The 17903-nt window shown below is 38.4% G+C and overlaps 1 protein-coding gene across 4 annotated transcripts in view; it reads right to left on the reverse strand.

Moving 5' to 3' along the window:
* The window catches only part of ARMH3 (armadillo like helical domain containing 3), a 183267-nt gene that overhangs the window by 82885 nt on the left and 82479 nt on the right, over positions 1-17903 (reverse strand). For 3 of the 4 annotated variants that reach the window (XR_004278470.1, XM_032311841.1, XM_032311842.1), the window contains exon 23: positions 2414-2489. Coding sequence is in view for 3 of the 4 variants with exons in the window: in XM_032311841.1 (XP_032167732.1) it covers positions 2414-2489 (76 nt within the window). In the remaining variant the exon portion in view is untranslated. Of the gene's footprint in view, positions 1-630; positions 1477-2413; positions 2490-17903 lie in introns of those variants that run through there. The other variant, XM_032311843.1, reaches the window with a different exon arrangement.

Genomic DNA, 17903 nt, shown 5'->3' on the forward strand with positions numbered 1-17903 from the left:
TTAGCACTTATTAAGGGAAATAAGTGTCAGAAAGGAAAAAAAGTCACCTGGGTGACTCCGTCATTAAGCGTCTGCCTTCGGCTCAGGTCATGATCCTAGGGTCTTGGGATCAAGCCCCGCATCGGGCTCCCTGCTCGGAGGGAAGCCTGCTTCTCCCTCTCCCACTACCCCCTGCTTGTGTTCCCTCTCTCGCTTTGTCTCTGTCAAATAAATAGTAAAATCTTAAAAAAAAAAAAAAAAGAAAGAAAGAAGGAAGGAAGAAAGCAAGGCAGAAAGGAAGAAAGAGAGAGAGAAAGAGAGAGAGAGAGAAAGAAAGAAAGAAAGACAGAAAGAAAGAAAAGAAAGAAAAAGAAAAAAGTAATCTTTAGCTGGCTTAGCATTACCACTATTTTGCCCTGATCTGGCCTTAGTGTGGTAAGTGACAAACACATTTTCCTGTAATCTCTTGAGAAAACTGACTGGATATTTGATACTTTTTTTTTTTTTTAAAGATTTTATTTATTTGAGAGAGAGAAAGTGAGAGAGAGCATAAGAGGAGAGAAGGTCAGAGTGAGAAGCAGACTCCCTGTGGAGCTGGGAGCCTGATGTGGGACTCGATCCTGGGACTCCAGGATCATGATCTGAGCCGAAGGCAGTTACTTAACGAACTGAGCCACCCAGGTGCCCTTTGATACTTTTGACATATACTCCAAGTCTAATTCATTAGTGACAGTGAAGATGAGCTAATTATTCCCTGCAGCAAGTTCATTAAAGAAATGTGAGGAATGAAAATGAAGGTAGAGGCCTGATGGAGACTTGCAAAGAGAAGAAAGAGGTGATAGTTATAGGCATCCACTCAAAGTTCAGCCCAGTCCTTTCTGGGCTATTCACAAAAAGCATAGGCCAAAAGCTTAAATCAACTGTTTGATGGCCCTTGGGAAGAATAAGGACAGCAGCCAAGTCAGAAGCCACCGAAAGGGAAAGCAACAAAGTAGGAGATAAAGCAAGCATAAAGGAATGTGATCAAAGAAACAGGTCCCAGATGAAAAGGAGCTGCCTGGAAAGCCTAAGTAAATACATGAATAAATAAACACAACATAAATTATACCCATATGAACTTCAAACTCTAGCCCAGAATCTGGAGCTTCTTTCAAACACCCACATTTGTCATACGGCCCTTCGGTCACAAAGGGATATTTGGGAGAAGGCAGTTTGTAATCCCTGATTTTTATAGAAAATCACATTTATCATAAGGCCTTACTACAGTATCTGGTTTATTTGCTAGGTACAGATATGCATTTGTGAGATTTATAAAACTATGTTTGCAGCAAAATGTCTCTGGGGTCAGGTAAGGCAGATTAACCTTCAGTGCAGTCTTGTTAGCACATCTCACCCTTAGGCCCTCTCATTCCAGCTCTCCCAACATACACATTTCACACTTCTCCTTTTGTTCCCAGACGTGCCAAATGCCACTGTAAATCACTATAGGACATTTTACTTCAGGAAAAAAAAAGAGAGAGAGAGAGAGAGAGAGAGAAAGAAAAAATAAATAAAAAAGGAAGGAAAAGAAAAGAAAGATCTGTAAATAAACATTAAATCCCAGACCTGTCACACATCAGAATCTATACCAAGTTGTAGATGTGCATTACCATCGCTGGGAATGTCTGGCAAGGCTTATATCTGGAGCTAAATCAAGTTTCCCCATCTGTTGGGTTTGCCTCTTCTACTCAAGTTTAATTTTTCAATTGTTTGCAAGAACAATTTAATAAGTGTTGAGAAAATGGGAAATGATAGGCACAAAGGGAACGAGGAATGTAAGGAAAGTCAGCTTGGTATTTCATGATACTGAAAGCATATTCTCTCCATTTACGAACAGCTCACTCCTGTGGGTGTGTGGTATTTCCTCAAGACCCTAAGCCAAACTCCATGTCTGACTTAATTTTATCCAATACATATAGCACTCCGTAATTGCTTTGCTGTTTCATAAGGAACCTAAAATAACTTAGCCCCATGAGCTCCATTTGCCTCTGTTTACCGCAAATAGAAAGAGCCATGTAAAGCAAAACGTCAAAGTTCCAGATCCCCATGAATCATTCCCTGAACTCACAGAGAATGGCAGAAAAAAAATTTTCAGAGAAAAGCTTTCAGATGGCTTATACACAGAAAACACTTTGGCAACAAAGATGCCTGAAAAGGGCTTGCAACCATGTCTTGGTATGAAAATTCTCAGAACAGCACTGTGAGCTATTTCAATATGACAATATGAAAGTCTCATGCACTCCTGCTTTTCTTGATCAAGTACGACATTTCTTCCACTCCTACAGACATCAGGGCTTAAAATAGCAGTGGTGTTCAACACACTCCACTCAGCAAGGTACAATAAACCTCAGGATGAGCCAAGGAATGCTGAAAGAGGTAAGTTCTCATTCCTTACCTGATATTAACCAATGCATGGGTCACCTTGCTAGCTGCTTCTTTCCACTGGCCTGCATTGGTAGAAAGCCTCAGGACTATAAGGAAGAAAAGAAAAAAGATCTGTTAGACCCCCAGTATAAAACACAAAAATAAGGAATAAAGACACATCTCAGAATAGCTTTATTAGAATAACCAGAGCCTACAACAACACTCCATTTAAAACTTCCTCATCTTAGAGAAAAATATAAGGGCTTATTCTCAACTACCTTCACCAGGATTTTTTTTTCTCTAGCTTTTTTTCACATCCTATCAAAATACTCCTCTGCCTTGGGTTCCCCTCCATCTACTCCCTACTAACAGGTTTCCATGCTTAGGTTTTACATTCATTTAAAATCTACATTGAGGTGGTAAGGTAAGATTAACCTGGCAGCCACATTTATCATTGCTCTAATGGCTGATTTAGTGGACGTGGCTGGTTAAGTATCCCCTCCTGCTCCATACTTATCTTTCTCCTAAAGGTTTCAGATGGGTCAAACAGGGCAAACTATCTTGTCAGATAGAGGACAGTCATGTTTCAGTCAAGGAATAACCTGCTTTAGCTACTATAACTTAACTGTGTGACCTGAAACATGAATCAAGAGGAATAGCCTTCTCTTTTCTGACCAAGTTCTCTCTCTTTTCCACATCCAGCAGTAAAAGAAAAGAAGATGGAAAGACAGAACAACCTCAGTCAGCTAAGAGCTTCAGAACCATACATTACAGTATTGATACCATTTCAGAAAAGAGACAAACCAGCACAACTGCTCCTTGAAAGAGCAAGCACATAGCAGGCACTCCAAGTATATGTTTTTAATGAAGGAATACTTAATAAGAGCCAAGTTTACTATGTTCCAAGAAGTGAACAAAGTTAGGTTATATAAAAGATAGCAGAGAGATGAGGAAACAGACTAAAAGGAGACAAATAATTGATCTAAGTCATCCAAACAGTTGTAAGTAACTGAGCCAGAATTTGAACCTGAGGGTATGACTCTAGAGCATGTACTTAAGAGTAAATGGTTATGAGTATGAACCCTGAAGCCAACTGTCAGAGCCCAATTCCTGCACTTGCCATTTACCACGACAGTAACAGCAATACTTACATGAAAGGACTCCTATGAAAATGAAATAAATTAATATATATAAACCCTTAGATCAGTGCCTGGCACACAGTAAATGTCGTATATTAGCTATTAGTATTTAAATAAATGGCCTCCCAAACAAATGACTGAATATATCTGAGACTTCTCCAAAGGAAGGAAAAGTAGAGCCTAACAACATTACATTAAGAAATTAAGAAACGGGGCCACCTGGGTGGCTCAGTGGGTTAAAGCCTCTGCCTTTGGCTCAGGTCATGATCTTAGGGTCCTGGGATCGAGCCCCGCATCAGGCTCTCTACTCAGGAGGGAGCCTGCTTCCCTTCCTCTCTCTCTGCCTGCCTCTCTGCCTACTTGTGATCTCTCTCTGTCAAATAAATAATAAAACCTTTAAAAAAAAAAAATTAAGAAACGTGTGGGGCACCTGGGTGGCTCAGTGGGTTAAAGCCTCTGCCTTCAACTCAGGTCATGATCCCAGGGTGCTGGGATCGAGCCCCGCGTCAGGGGTCTCTGCTCAGCGGGAGCCTGCTTCCTCCTCTCCCTCTGCCTACCTCTCTGCCTACTTGTGATCTCTGCCTGTCAAATAAATAAATAAAATCTTTAAAAAAAAAAAAAAAAGAAAAGAAAAGAAATTAAGAAACGTGTAACCAATCTGCTTAGGAACTTTATACCTGAGAACCATCACTACCTACTCCTGACCAGTATTCCAGCCAGGAAAAGAAACAGCAGCAGCTAAATCTGAGGGAAGGCCTATGGCTGTAACAGGGAAAGAAAACTCATCTGGCTGCTCTGCATCTCTTCTAGAAATACCTCATTTTTATAAATTCATGTAATTTTATGAAAGAGAGTAAGGAAGCCTTAATAAAACATATTATCAGAACACTGCCTTTCTAATTTACAAGATTTAGGGCAGGGGAAGTTGGTATAGTTCCAAGTCAAAGCTCCTCAGTATGAAATCCGGTTTCACCCAGTGTATGTGCAAGTTTAATCATGTAATGAAAACAATTGTTTCAGCAGGTCAGACAGATCTTTTCCAACTCAACTGTGAAACTCCTTAGATGTGTTTCACTAGATCCTCCACAAGATCATAAATTCTCTGAGGGTGGGGACCAAAACATTTATGGAATTGAGTTGAATTTTCCTTTCCTTATCTCAGTGAGATTTAACTCTGTCCATGGATTATTTCTCTGTAACATTCTGTCAGCTCTGTTCCTTAGTGAATAAGAACCAGATGACCTCATCACTGCATTTCCTTTGCAAATGCCATAGGCTTTTACATTCTTTTCTGTTACCAAATTTAAACACAAAATTATTTCAAAATGCCCTAAAAGCCTCAAGCTAAGGTAATCTTTTATGTAGTAAATTATGGTTCACAAAAATAACATAGTACACAGCCATTTTAAAAAGAGACGTAAGTAATAGTAAAAACTGGAAACCATAATTTCCATGAAAAGAATGGTTAAATAAACTGAGCCCACACTGTACAAAAAAAGACAGAGAAAGATTTAAGAAAATTACAAAAAAAGAATATTTTATGACACGTTTTAAAAAACACAAAATAGAAAGATAACATGATTACAACTATGTAAAACTATGCATACATGTAGGCTAATATACAACAATGAAAACAATCACAGCACTAGAAAGATTATAAATTTTTTTTATCTTTTCCATTTTGATTTTTCTTTTTCTTTAGTATTTATAATTATCTTTCTTTTTAATAAAAAAAAAACACTTCAAAATATGGTATCATTTATAGTTCAGGGCAGCTCCTTTGGAAGTCTTCCTACTCAGCAGACTTCACTGCACCAAATTAATGTCATCAGAATATTAAATGTGGGGGTGGGATTATGGACATTGGGGAGGGTATGTGCTTTGGTGAGTGCTGTGAAGTGTGTAAACCTGGTGATTCACAGACCTGTATCCCTGGGGATAAAAATATATGTTTATAAAAAATAAAAAATTAAAAAAAAAAAAAGAATATTAAATGTGTGCCTTCATCAAAAGTGTTTCAGTGAGCCTTCCTCCTCTAGCCAAGACAGAAGAACAAAACACAATTTACCCTCCTACCTTAAGTGACTGGACAAAACAGATGAAACAACAACTACCAGACATTAGACTACAGGCATATTCAACAGTGATCCCTGAAGAAAAAAAACAAGGTGAGCCCTACGATTACCCCAGCTTACTGCATGGAGAAGTTTCTAGCCTGTGGGGCAGGAGGAGGAACCTATATAGAATACAGAAGTCTTGCCAAGCCAAAGACATAGAGATCAACACTTGGAGAGGCCAAGGTACCTAGAATTTGTGGGGCAGAGTACTGTAGAAGAAAGAGTAAAAAACAAAGAACTCTGGAGGTCTACAGAAGGGTCATCTTACATCTTTTTTTTAAAGATTTTATTTATTTATTTGAGATGCACAAAGCAAGAGAGAGAAAGAGAGAGAGTGCGAGCAGAAGGTAGAGGCAGAGGGGGAGGGACAAGCAGACTCCCCACTGAGCAAGGAGCCTGATGCTGGACTCGATCCCAGGACCGTGGAATCATAACCTGAGCCGAAGGCAGACATTTATTTATTTATTTATTTATTTTTTAAGATTTTGTTTATTTATTTATTTGACAGAGAGAGAGAGATCACAAGTAGGCAGAGAGGCAGGCAGAGAGAGAGAGGAGGAAGCAGGCTCCCTGCTGAGCAGAGAGCCCGATGCGGGACTCGATCCCAGGACCCTGAGATCATGACCTGAGCCGAAGGCAGCGGCTTAACCCACTGAGCCACCCAGGTGCCCCCGAAGGCAGACATTTAACCAACTGAGCCACCCAGGCATCCCCTACATCTTTTTTTGAATACTGATCTGCATATATAGATCAAAGAGGAAAATACTCAGAGCTGGAAACAAAGAACTATTAGAAAGGAAAAGAAATTGTTAAGCTCACAGAGGGCTCCACAAATAAAATAATTTGTTTTTCCCCCAGCAAGTGTAGAAAGACTTACTCATATCCTGGTTGTCAGACAAAGTCTGCAGATGGGTACTACGTTAGCAATGGGGCCAAATTAGCCTACATTAAAGATGGCTCTCAACCTCCCCTGACAACCCTTAAATGCAAACCTGAAAGGATAAAGCTGATTTCCGAATAACATAACCACATTCTAGAACAAAGTTTAACATTATATAAAATAACAAAATCAAGCACTAACAATATTAAAATCACAATGTCCAAAATCTAATTTAAAAATTACCAGGCATTCAAAGCAGAAAAATAAGACCAAATAGGCAAGAGAAAAACCAGTCAATAGAAACAGATCTAAACATGAAGGAAAATTAGCAGAATTACCAAAAAAGGACATTAAAACAACTGTAAATATGCTCCGTATTCTCAGGAAGATTGAGGAAAATACAAATACAATGAGGAAAGAAACAGACACATTACAAAGAAGTCTAAACAGAACTTCTAGGATAGAAAAAACCTGAAATGCACACTATACTGGATAAAATGAATTAAGATTAATGAGATAAAAAGCATATTAAAAAATACAGAAGAGGCATCCAAATTTGGGAGAAAGAAGTAAGTTGTCACTATTTGCATATGACATGATATTATATAGAGAAATACTAACAACTCCACCAAAAAAATTCTAATTAGAACTAATAAATGAATTCAGTAAAGGGAGCCTGGGTGGCTTAGTCAGTTAAGTGCCGGCCTTCAGCTCTGGTCATGATCTCGGGGTTCTGGGATGGAGCCCCACATTGGACTTCCTGCTCGGCGAGGAATCTGCTTCTCCCTCTACCCCTCCCCGCAACCTGCACGCTCACTATTAAATAAAATCTTAAAAAAGAAATGAATTCAGTGAAGTTGCAAGATACAAAATTAATACCGTGTTTCCATTCACTAATAACCAATGATAAGAAAGAGAAATTAAGAAAACAATCCCATTTACAATAGTATCAAAAACAATAAAATACCTAGTAATAAATTTAACTTAAGAGGTGAAAGACCTGTACTTTGAGAACGATAAGATACTGGTGAAAGAAACTGAATATGACATAAATAGATGGAAAGAGGGGCGCCTGGGTGGTTAAGTGGGTTAAAGCCTCTGCCTTTGACTCAGGTCATGATCTCAGGATCCTGGGATTGAGCCCCGCATCAGGCACTCTGCTCACTCTGCCTGCTTCCCCCCCTCTCTCTGCCTGCCTCTCGGCCTACTTGTGCTCTCTGTCTGTCAAATAAATAAATAAAATCTTAAAAAAAAAAATAGATGGAAAGATATAACATGATCATGGATTGGAAGAATTAATAATCTTAATCTACAGATTCAGTTCAATCCCTATACAAATACCATTAGCATTTTTCAGAAATAGAGCAAATAATCATAAAATTTGTATAGAACCACAAAAGACCCTGAAAAGCCAAAGCTATCTTGAGAAAGAAGAACAAACCTGGAAGTATCATGCCACCAAATTTCAAACTATACTACAAGGCCTCAATAATCAAAATATCATGGCAGTAGCACAAAAACAGATACACAGATCAATGAAACAGAGTACAGAATCCAGAAGTAAACTCACGTATATTCATCTATGGCAAAGGAGTGAAGAACATAAAATGGAGAAGGGACAGTCTCTTCAATAAATGGTGTTGGGAAAACTGGACAGCTATATGCAAAAAAAAAAGAAACTGGACCACTTCCTTACACCATATACAATAAACTTAAAATGGATTGAAGACCTAAATGTAAAACTTGAAACCATAAAACTCCTAAAAGAAAATATAGGCAGTAGACTCCTGGACATCAATCTTAGCAATATTTTTTTTGGATCTGTCTCCTCAGGCAAAGGGGAAAAAGGAAAAAGAATCGAGATTACATCAAAATAAAAAGCTTCTGCATAGAGAATGAAGGAAAACATCAACAAAACAAACCTACTGAATGGGAGAAAACATTTGCAAATTATATATCTGTTAAGGGGTTAATGTGCAAAATATATAAAGAACTCCTACAATGCAACACCAAAAAAACAATCTAATTAAATAACGAGAAGAAGACTTCAAAAGACATTTTTTCAAAGAAGATGTATAGATGGCTAATAGACATGTGAAAAGATGCTCAACATCATGACTCATCAGGGAAAAGCAAATAAAAATCCACAATGAGATATCACCTCACCTGTCAGAATGGCTAGTAACAAAAAAACAAGAAATAACAAGCATTGGCAAGGATAGCATGTGGAGAAAAGGGAACCCTCGTGCACTGTTGGTAGGAATGTTCACCATGGAGAACAGTATGAGGGATACTTTAAAAATTAAAAATAAAAACTACCATATGATCTAGCAATTCCACTTCTGGGTATTTATCCAAAGAAAACCAAAACGCTAATTTGAAAAGATAGGTGCAACCCCACGTTCACAGCAGTATCATTCATAATAGCCAAGACATAAAAACAACCTAAGTGGCTATCAATGGATGAATGCATAAAGAAGTTGTGGTATATGGGACGCTTGGGTGGCTCAGTAGTTTAAGCCTCTGCCTTCAGCTCAGGTCATGATCTCAGGGTCCTGGGATCGAGCCCCACATCGGGCTCTCTGCTCAGCGGGAAGCCTGCTTTCCCCTCTCTCTCTGTCTGCCTCTCTACCTACTTGTGATCTCTCTCTATCAAATAAATAAAAAAAAATCTTTAAAAAAAAAAAAAAGAAGTTGTGGTATACACACACACACACACACACACACACACACACACACAATGGAATATTACTCAGCTATAAAACACAAGGAAACCCTACTATTTGTGACAATATGGATGGACCCTAAAGACTTATTCTAAGTGAAATAAGTGACACAGAGAAAGACAAATACTGTACGATCTTACTTATACATGTAATCTTAAAAACAAAACAAAACAAAACCCATAAAAAAAGAGATCAATCTTGTGGCTACCAGAGACGGAGGGTAGGGAGAGGGAGAATTGGAGGAAGGTAGTCAAAAGATGCAAACTTCCAGTTACAGGATAAAGAAGATAAATAAAGGATATAGGGACGCCCGGGTGGCTCAGTTGGTTAAGCCACTGCCTTCAGCTCAGGTCATGATCTCAGGGTCCTGGGATTGTGTCCCGCATCGGGCTCCTTGCTCCACGGGGAGCCTGCTTCTCTCTCCACCTCTGCCTGCCGCTCTGCCTACTTGTGTGCGTGCTCTCTCTCTCTTTCTCTCTCTGACAAACAAAATCTTAAAAAAAAAAAAAAAAAAAGGATGTAATGTACAATAGGAGAATTTAGCTAACACCACTGCATAATATACAGGAAAGCTATTAAAGAGAGTAAAATCCTAAGAGTTCTCATCACGAGGAGAAAAAATTTTTTCCTTTCTTCCTTTTTTCCTTTTACTGTATCTATTTGAAAAGATGGATGTGAGCCGAACCTCTTCTCTATATATGTAAATTAAACCATCATTCTGTATGCTTTAAACATCATAGTGACGTGAGCCAATTATTTCTCAATAAAACTGGGGAGGGGGATGAAGGTGCAGTGCCACTTCTAGCATGGCAGAGTAAAACCCACTACGGCCTTTCTCTGATTATAGCCAAAAATCCTGTATTAAATATAAAAAGTAACTACCTGGAGGCTCTAAAATTGAGCATAAGCAGATATATTATAGAAGGGAGTCAAAACTTGGAGAAACACCCACAAAAGGAGTTTCAAGTTGCATTTTCTGCTATTTTTCTTTTCTTTTCTTTTTTTTTTTTAAATATTTTATTTATTTGAGAGAGAGACAGTGAGAGAGAGCATGAGCAAGGAGAAGGTCAGAGAGAGAAGCAGACTTCCCATGGAGCTGGGAGCCCGATGCGGGACTTGATCCCGAGAATCCAGGATCATGACCTGAGCCGAAGGCAGTCGTCCAACCAACTGAGCCACCCAGGCGCCCACTGAGCCACCCAGGCGCCCTCTGCTATTTTTCTTTCAGGCTTTCACAGGGATGTACAGGGGAGAAGCTGGAGAGACGACCAAAACTTCAATAGAAACTTCACCTTTCTGTAGACAGAAACCAGGAAAAGGGGCTTCTGCTGGTCAGAGAACAGCCTGGACAAACCAGAAGAAAGTCTTCCCCTAATTCTGTATATAACAGTTGCACAATTCTCAGGCTTATGCCTGAGCTAAACAAACATGGAACAGAGATAGGAGCAGCAAAGCAAAAGCTTTAGGAACCGAATGGATATTTGGTGGGGGTTTTGTGTGTCTGTGTGTGTGTGTTTTTTTGTTTGTTTGTTTGTTTGTTTGTTTGAGAGGGAGAGAGAGAGAGCAGGAAGGGGCAGAGAGGGAGGGAAAAAGAATCTGAAGCAGACTCCATGCTGATCGAGGAGCCCCACGTGGAGCTCCATCCCACAAACCCAAGATCATGACCTGAGCCAAAAACCAGGAATCAGACCCTTAACCAACTGAGCCACCCAGGTGCCCCTGAATGGATATATGAATCACAGTCCAAGTCTTGACTAACCCTTGAGTGGTACATGTGTGGACCACAACCAAAGCAGCACATAAAGTCTCTGAGAACTGAACTGGTATTAGAACCACAAGTAAAATATATATTATGTAAAGTAAAAAAAAAAAAAAAAATTCACTAGATGGGCTTAAGAGCAGTATGGACTGACACAGAAGTCAGTGAACCTAAAGACAGAACAGTAGAAGCTATTAAGTAAGAAGAAGGGGGGAAAAAAAGGGAGAAATCAAATAAGGTTTCAGGAAAGAGTGGGACAATATCAAAAAGCCTAACATCTGTGTAACTGCAGTCCAAGAAAAGGGAGAAGAAAGAACATGGGGCAGAAAAAATTTTGCAAAGAAGAACGGCCAAAAACTCTCAAATTTAGTGAGAGTCAAAAAGCTCAGCAAATCCCAAACAGGATGAACTCACAGAAAAACCACGCCTAGACATATCATAGTCAAACTGCTAAAAGGCAGAGATAAGGGAAAAACCTAAAAGAGCCTACAGAAAAACAGCATATTATAAACAAGGAAAAAAACGATTAAAATGACAACAGACTTATTTTCAGAGACCACAGAGACCAGAAAAAGGGGAATAACATTTTCAAAATACTTAAAGACTTGCAGCACCTGGGTGGCTTAGTCGTTAAGCCTCTGCCTTTGGCTCAGGTCATGATCCCAGGATCTTGGGATCGAGCCCCAGACTGGGTTCCCTGTTCAGTGAGGAGCATGCTTCTCCCTCTTCCCACTCCCCCTGCTTGTGTTTACTCTCTTGCTGTGTCTCCTCTCTCTGTCAAATAAATAAATAAAACCTTAAAAAAATACTTAAAGATAAGAACCTATCAATTCAAAATTCTAAATCCAGCAAAAATACCTGAGAAATGAAGGAAAATTTTTAAATCTTACCACGAGAAGTCATGCTCTAAAAGAAATGCTTTTAGAGTATTTCTTTAAAAGGAAATTTCTTTAGAAGGAAATTAGAATCTTCTGGAATAAAAAGACCAATGGAAATAGAAAATATCTAGGTAAATATAAAAAAATTTTTCTCTCTGAAATTCTTTAGAATATGGATGATAGCCCATATTCTAAAGTCCATATTCATAGGCAAAAATTATGGCAGTGTCTCGTAGAGTTTTCAATGTATATAGATGTAATACATACAACTATAACATCAAAGTAAGTGTGGGGGGTGGTGATTATGGGACACTATCTAGTATTAAACTGTTATATTTTATTGAAGTGATACTACACTAGGGGTGCCTGGGTGGCTCAGTCAGTTAAACGTTTGACTCTTGAGCTCAGCTCAGGTCTTGATCTCAGGGTCATGACTTCAAGTCCCACACTGGGCTGCATGATGGGCAATAGGCACTGATCCTACTTTAAAAAAAAATGTGAAGTGATACAGCACTAACTGTAAGTAGCCTAGGAAAGGTATAATGTATAATGTAACCCTAGACCTGCTAAAAATACAAAAGAAATATAGCCAAAGCCAACTGGAATATTATATGTATATGTATATGTATATGTATATGTATATGTATATGTATACGTATATGGTATATGGTATATGTGTATGGATCGTATATGTATATGGTTTAAATAGTGAATGAGAGAAAAAGACTCTCACACTGGATAATAAATAAGACCTAACTACAAGCTCTGTACAAGTCAGCCACTTTAGGGGCACTTGGGTGGCTCACTCAATTAAGCAAAGGAATCTGATTTCAGTTCAGGTCTTCATCTTAGAGTCGTGAGTTCAAGCCCAGCACTGGGCTCCATAATGGGCATGGAGCCTACTTAAAAAAAAAAAAGAAAAAAAAGCACTTTAAATATAAAAATATAGATAAGTTAATAGTTAAAGGTAGAAAAAGATAAACACATAAACACTAATCAAAAAAGAAAAACCAGCGGTGACTGGCTGGCTCAGTCAGTAGAGGATGCAACTCTTGATCTCAGGGTTCTGGGTTTCAGCCCCACATCGGGTGTAGAGATTAAAGACAAAATCTTTGAGAAAGCGGGAAAAAGAGGAAAACCACAATGGCTGTATTAATATCAGACCAAACAGACCTCAGAAAAGGAATATTACCAGAGATAAAGTAGGACATTATACAAGGATAAAAGGGTTAACTCACCAAAATACAAGAATCCTAAATGTGTACACATGTGACAGCAAAGCTATAAAATATATAAACCAAAAAGTGAAAGAACTAAAAAAATAGATAAACTTACAATTATAGAGATTGTAACAGTCCTCCTTGTCCCCTTAGAACAAGTAGACAGACCATATCAAACAACTTGACCAAACTGAAACTCAAAGAATAGTCTACTCCTAGAGCAGAATCAAATGCAGAAGAGTCGTTTACCAGGATGGATTGTATTCTGGGCCATAAAACAAGTCTCAGTAAATGTCAAAGGACTGAAATCATATTAAGAATATCCTTGTACCAAAACAGAATTAAACTTAATATTACTACCAGAAAGATATCTGAAAAAATTTAAAAATCCCCAAATCGGGGCATCTGGTTGGCTTAGTCAGTTAAGTGTCTACCTTGGACTTGGACTGTGATCCCAGGATCCAGGGATCAAGCCCCATGTTGGGCTCCCTGCTTAGTGAGGAGAATGCTCCTCCCTCTCCCTCTGTGGCTCCCTGTCCCCAACTTACGCTCTCTGTCAAATAAATGAATGAAATCCTTAAAATAATTAAAATAAAATAAAAATCCCCAAATATCTGGAAATTAAACAAAATAGTCCTAATAATCCAAAGGACAAAGAAGAAATCACAAAGGAAATCAGAAAATATGTTGAACCCGAATGACAATGTAAACACAACAAATGAAAATGTTTGAGATGCAACTAAAGTACTATTAAAAGGGAAATTTATAGGACTAAGCATTTATACTAGAAAAAAAAAGTCTCATATCAGTGACCTAAACTTTTACCCTAAGAAACTAGCAAAACTCAAAGCAAGGGATTCCCGGGTGGCTCAGTCAGTTAGGCGGCTGCCTTCGGCTCAGGTCAGGATCCCAGCATCAGGCTGGGAGTCCCACATCAGGCCCGTTGCTCCGTGAGGAGGCTGCTTCTCCCTCTGCCTCTGCCTGCCTGTACTCTATCTCTCTGACCAATAAATAAATAAAGTCTTAAAAAAAAAACCAAAAAACTCAAAGCAAGCAACAAGAAGGAAATTAAGAGCAGGAATCTAAGAAATAGAAAACTAAAAAATGACAGAGACAAAAATAAAACTGACTATGAAACCAAAAGCTAGTTCTCTGAGGGGGTAAAAGTCAATAAACCTGAAAAACATACAGCCAGACTGACTAGAAAAAGAGAAGACACAAATTATCAAAATCAGGAATGAAAGAAAGGAAATTAGCACAGACTCTACAGACACAAAAAATTAATATTACAAACCACTATATGCCCATAGAACTTACAACTTAATGAAAAAAAAACCAAATTCCTTGAAAGACACAACCTTCCAAAAGTCATTCTGAAGAAATACAAGAATTTATTATATTATTATAGAGATCTATTAAACAAATTGGGCTTATAGTTAAAAACCTTCCAAGAAAGTAAAATCCAGGCCCAGCTTGCTTCACTGATAAATTCTACCAAATATTTAAGGAAAAAAATAATACCACTTCTATACAAATTCTTCCAGAAAATAGATGAGAGAATTTTATGAGGTCAACATTACCTGATACTAGACCCAGAAAATGACATTATAAGAAAATAAAATTACAGACCAATATCCCTCATGAATATGGGCAAATCAAATCCAGCAGCACATAAAAATGATACTAAGTTTAAAAAAAAAAAAGATAGGGGTGCCTGGGTGGCTCAGTTGGTTAAGCATCTGCCTTTGGCTCAGGTCATGGATCCTAGGATTGAGCCTTGCTTGGGCTCCTTGCTCAGCAGGGGCATCCGTTTTTCCCTCTCCCTCTACCACTCTTCCTCTTTCTCATGCACTTTCTCTCTCAAATAAATAAAATCTTTTAAAAAATTAAAAAAAAAATAATAAGTTACAATCATGTGGGGTGGCTCAACATTAAAAAATTAATCAATCACGAGGCGCCTGTTGGGCTCCGTCATTTAAGTGTCTGGCTTTGGCTCAGATCATGATTCCAAGGCCCTGGGATTGAGCCCCACATCCAGAGCCTGGTCTCCCTCTGCCTGCCTTTCTGACTACTTGTGCTCTTTCTCTCTCTGTCAAATAAATAAATAAAATCTTAAAAAAAATAATCACTATATCAACAGTCTATAGTAGGAAAACCATGTTATCATCTCAATAAATGCTAAAGTTTTTAAAGATTTAATTTACTTATTTTATGAAAAAGAGAGAGAACACACATGTGAGTGGGGAGAGCAGCAGAAGGAGAGGGAAGAATCCCAGGAAGACTCCACACTGAGCTTGGAGCTGAACACTGGGCTTGACTTCATGACCCTGAGATCATGACCTGAGCCAAAACCAAGAGCTGGATGGTCAACTGACTGAGTCACCCAGGTGCCCCATGCTAAATTTTTAAAAAAGATTTATTTACTTATCCGAGAGAGGGAGAGAGAGAGAGAGCGTGAGCAGGATCAGGGCAGAGGAGAGGGAGAGGGAGAAGCAGACTCCTCACTGAGCAGGGAGCCCAGTGGGGCTCGATCCCAAGACCCTGAGATCATGACTTGAGCCAATATCAAGAGTCAGATACTTAACTGACTGAGACATCCAGGCACTCCATGCTAAAATTTTAAAACAGAATCTGACATTCATTAATGAGAATAACTTTCAGGAAACTAGAAACAAAAGGGAGTATCTTCAGCCTGATAAAGGATATCTATGAAAAAACCTATCGTTAACCTCACACTGAATGAAGTACTGAATCCTTACGATCTTAAGATTGGAAAAAAGATAAATATATCCATTCCCACCACTCTGATTTAATATATTACTAAAGGTCCTAATTAGTGAAATAAGACAAGAATTAAAAGATTAGAATGAAAAGAATAAAATGCTTTTATTCCCAAACTACATAGCTGTTTACACAGAAAATTCTAATAAGATTATAAGTCACTAAATTTAATAAGTGAGTTTAGCAAGATGACAAATTTGGAAATTAATAGTCTTTCTATATACTAACAATGAGAAAATAATTGAAGTTCTAAAAATACCATTTACAATTGCACCAAATTGCATGAAATGCTTTAAGATAAATTTAATAAAATATGTACAATATGTTTGATAAAAAAATCAAAGACTTCAACAAATATTTATGGGCTCTAAAATGTTATTATTAAGATGTCAATTTTTCCCAAAATGATCTATAGATTCATCATAATCTTTTTTTAAAAAAGATATTTATTAGGGCACCTGGGTGGCGCAGTCCTAAAGTATCTGCATTTGGCTCAGGTCATGATCCCAGGGTCCTGGGATGGAGCCCCACCCACATCAGGCTGCCTGCTCAGCAGAAGGCCTGCTTTTCCCTCTCCAACTCCCGCTGCTTGTGTTCCTTCTTTCGCTGTGTCTCTTTGTCAAATAAATAAATAGAATCTTTAAAAAAAAAGATATTTATTTATTTGAAAGAGAGAGAAAGAGGGAGGAAGAGAGCACTAGCAGTGGGGGAGTGGCAGAGGAAGAGGGAGAAGCAGACTCCCTGCTGAGCAGGGAGCCCAGTAGGCTCATTCCCATGACTCTGAAATCATGACCCAAGCCCAAGGCAGACATTCAATCAACTGAGCCACCCAGGTGCCCCTAGATTCATCATAATCTTAATCAAAATTTCAGTGGGGTTTTAACAAAAACATATTTAAATTTATATGAAAAAACAGCCAAAATGATTTTGATAAATAAGAACAAAGTTGAGGAGCACCTGGCTGGCTCAGACAGTAGAGCATGGGACTCGATCTCAGACTGTGAGTTCAAGTCCCACACTGGGTATAAAGACTGCTTAAAAATAAAACCTTAAACTTGGGGCGCCTGGGTGGCTCAGTGGGTTAAAGCCTCTGCCTTCGGCTCAGGTCATGATCCCAGGTCCTAGGACTGAGTCCCGCATCGGGCTTCTCGCTCAGAGGGGAGCGTGCTTCTCCCTCTGCTCATGCTCTCTCTCTGACAAATAAACAAAATCTTATGAAAGAAAGAAAGAGAGAGAGAGAGAGAGAAAGGAAGGAAGGAAGAAAGGAAGGAAGGAGGAAAGAAAGAAAGAAGAAAAGGGAAAATGAAAATACAAGCTAAGATCAGGGAGAAAATATTTGCAAAACATGTAACTGAAAATGTACTAGTGTATAAAATATACAAAGAAACCTCACATCTCAAAAACAAAAAAAAATTTAAAAAACAACCAATTCTTCTTATAGGAGAACTCTAATCTATGTAGATACTCTCCCCTGAAGGAGGTGGAGCTTAACCTCCCCACCCCCACTACCAACTTCAGTGCTTACTGCATTTTATGACTTGCTTCTAAAGAACAAAGTGTGGAAAGGGAGGAAAAATCACAACTCTGCTGTGGAGAAACTTCACACACACTACTCTAACCAAGTGATAAAGGTTAGTATCACCAGTGATAATTCATGTTGATAGCATACACACAAATGTTTGACTTTGTGGCACTCTTCTGAAAACCTAGAACCCCAGTCCAACTTTGAGTAAATCATGAGTCATTTCAAAATTAAGAAAGCTTCTCCTGAAAACTGTCAAGGTCATGAAAAACAAACATTAAGAAACTATCAGGCAAGAGACTTAAAGCGGTATTAGAACTACATGTAACATGGATGGAATCCTGGAATACAGAAAGGACATTAGGAGAAAAATGAGTAGAATCTACAAATAAAGTCTAGAGCTTAGTATGTGTATGTGTAGTAGGAAAAACATATATCATAAAATTTACTGTTTTAGCCATTTTTAAGTGTACTGTTCAAAAGTTGTTAAGTATGTTTA

Source organism: Mustela erminea, chromosome 14 (assembly GCF_009829155.1).
Source record: "Mustela erminea isolate mMusErm1 chromosome 14, mMusErm1.Pri, whole genome shotgun sequence".
NCBI lineage: Eukaryota > Metazoa > Chordata > Mammalia > Carnivora > Mustelidae > Mustela > Mustela erminea.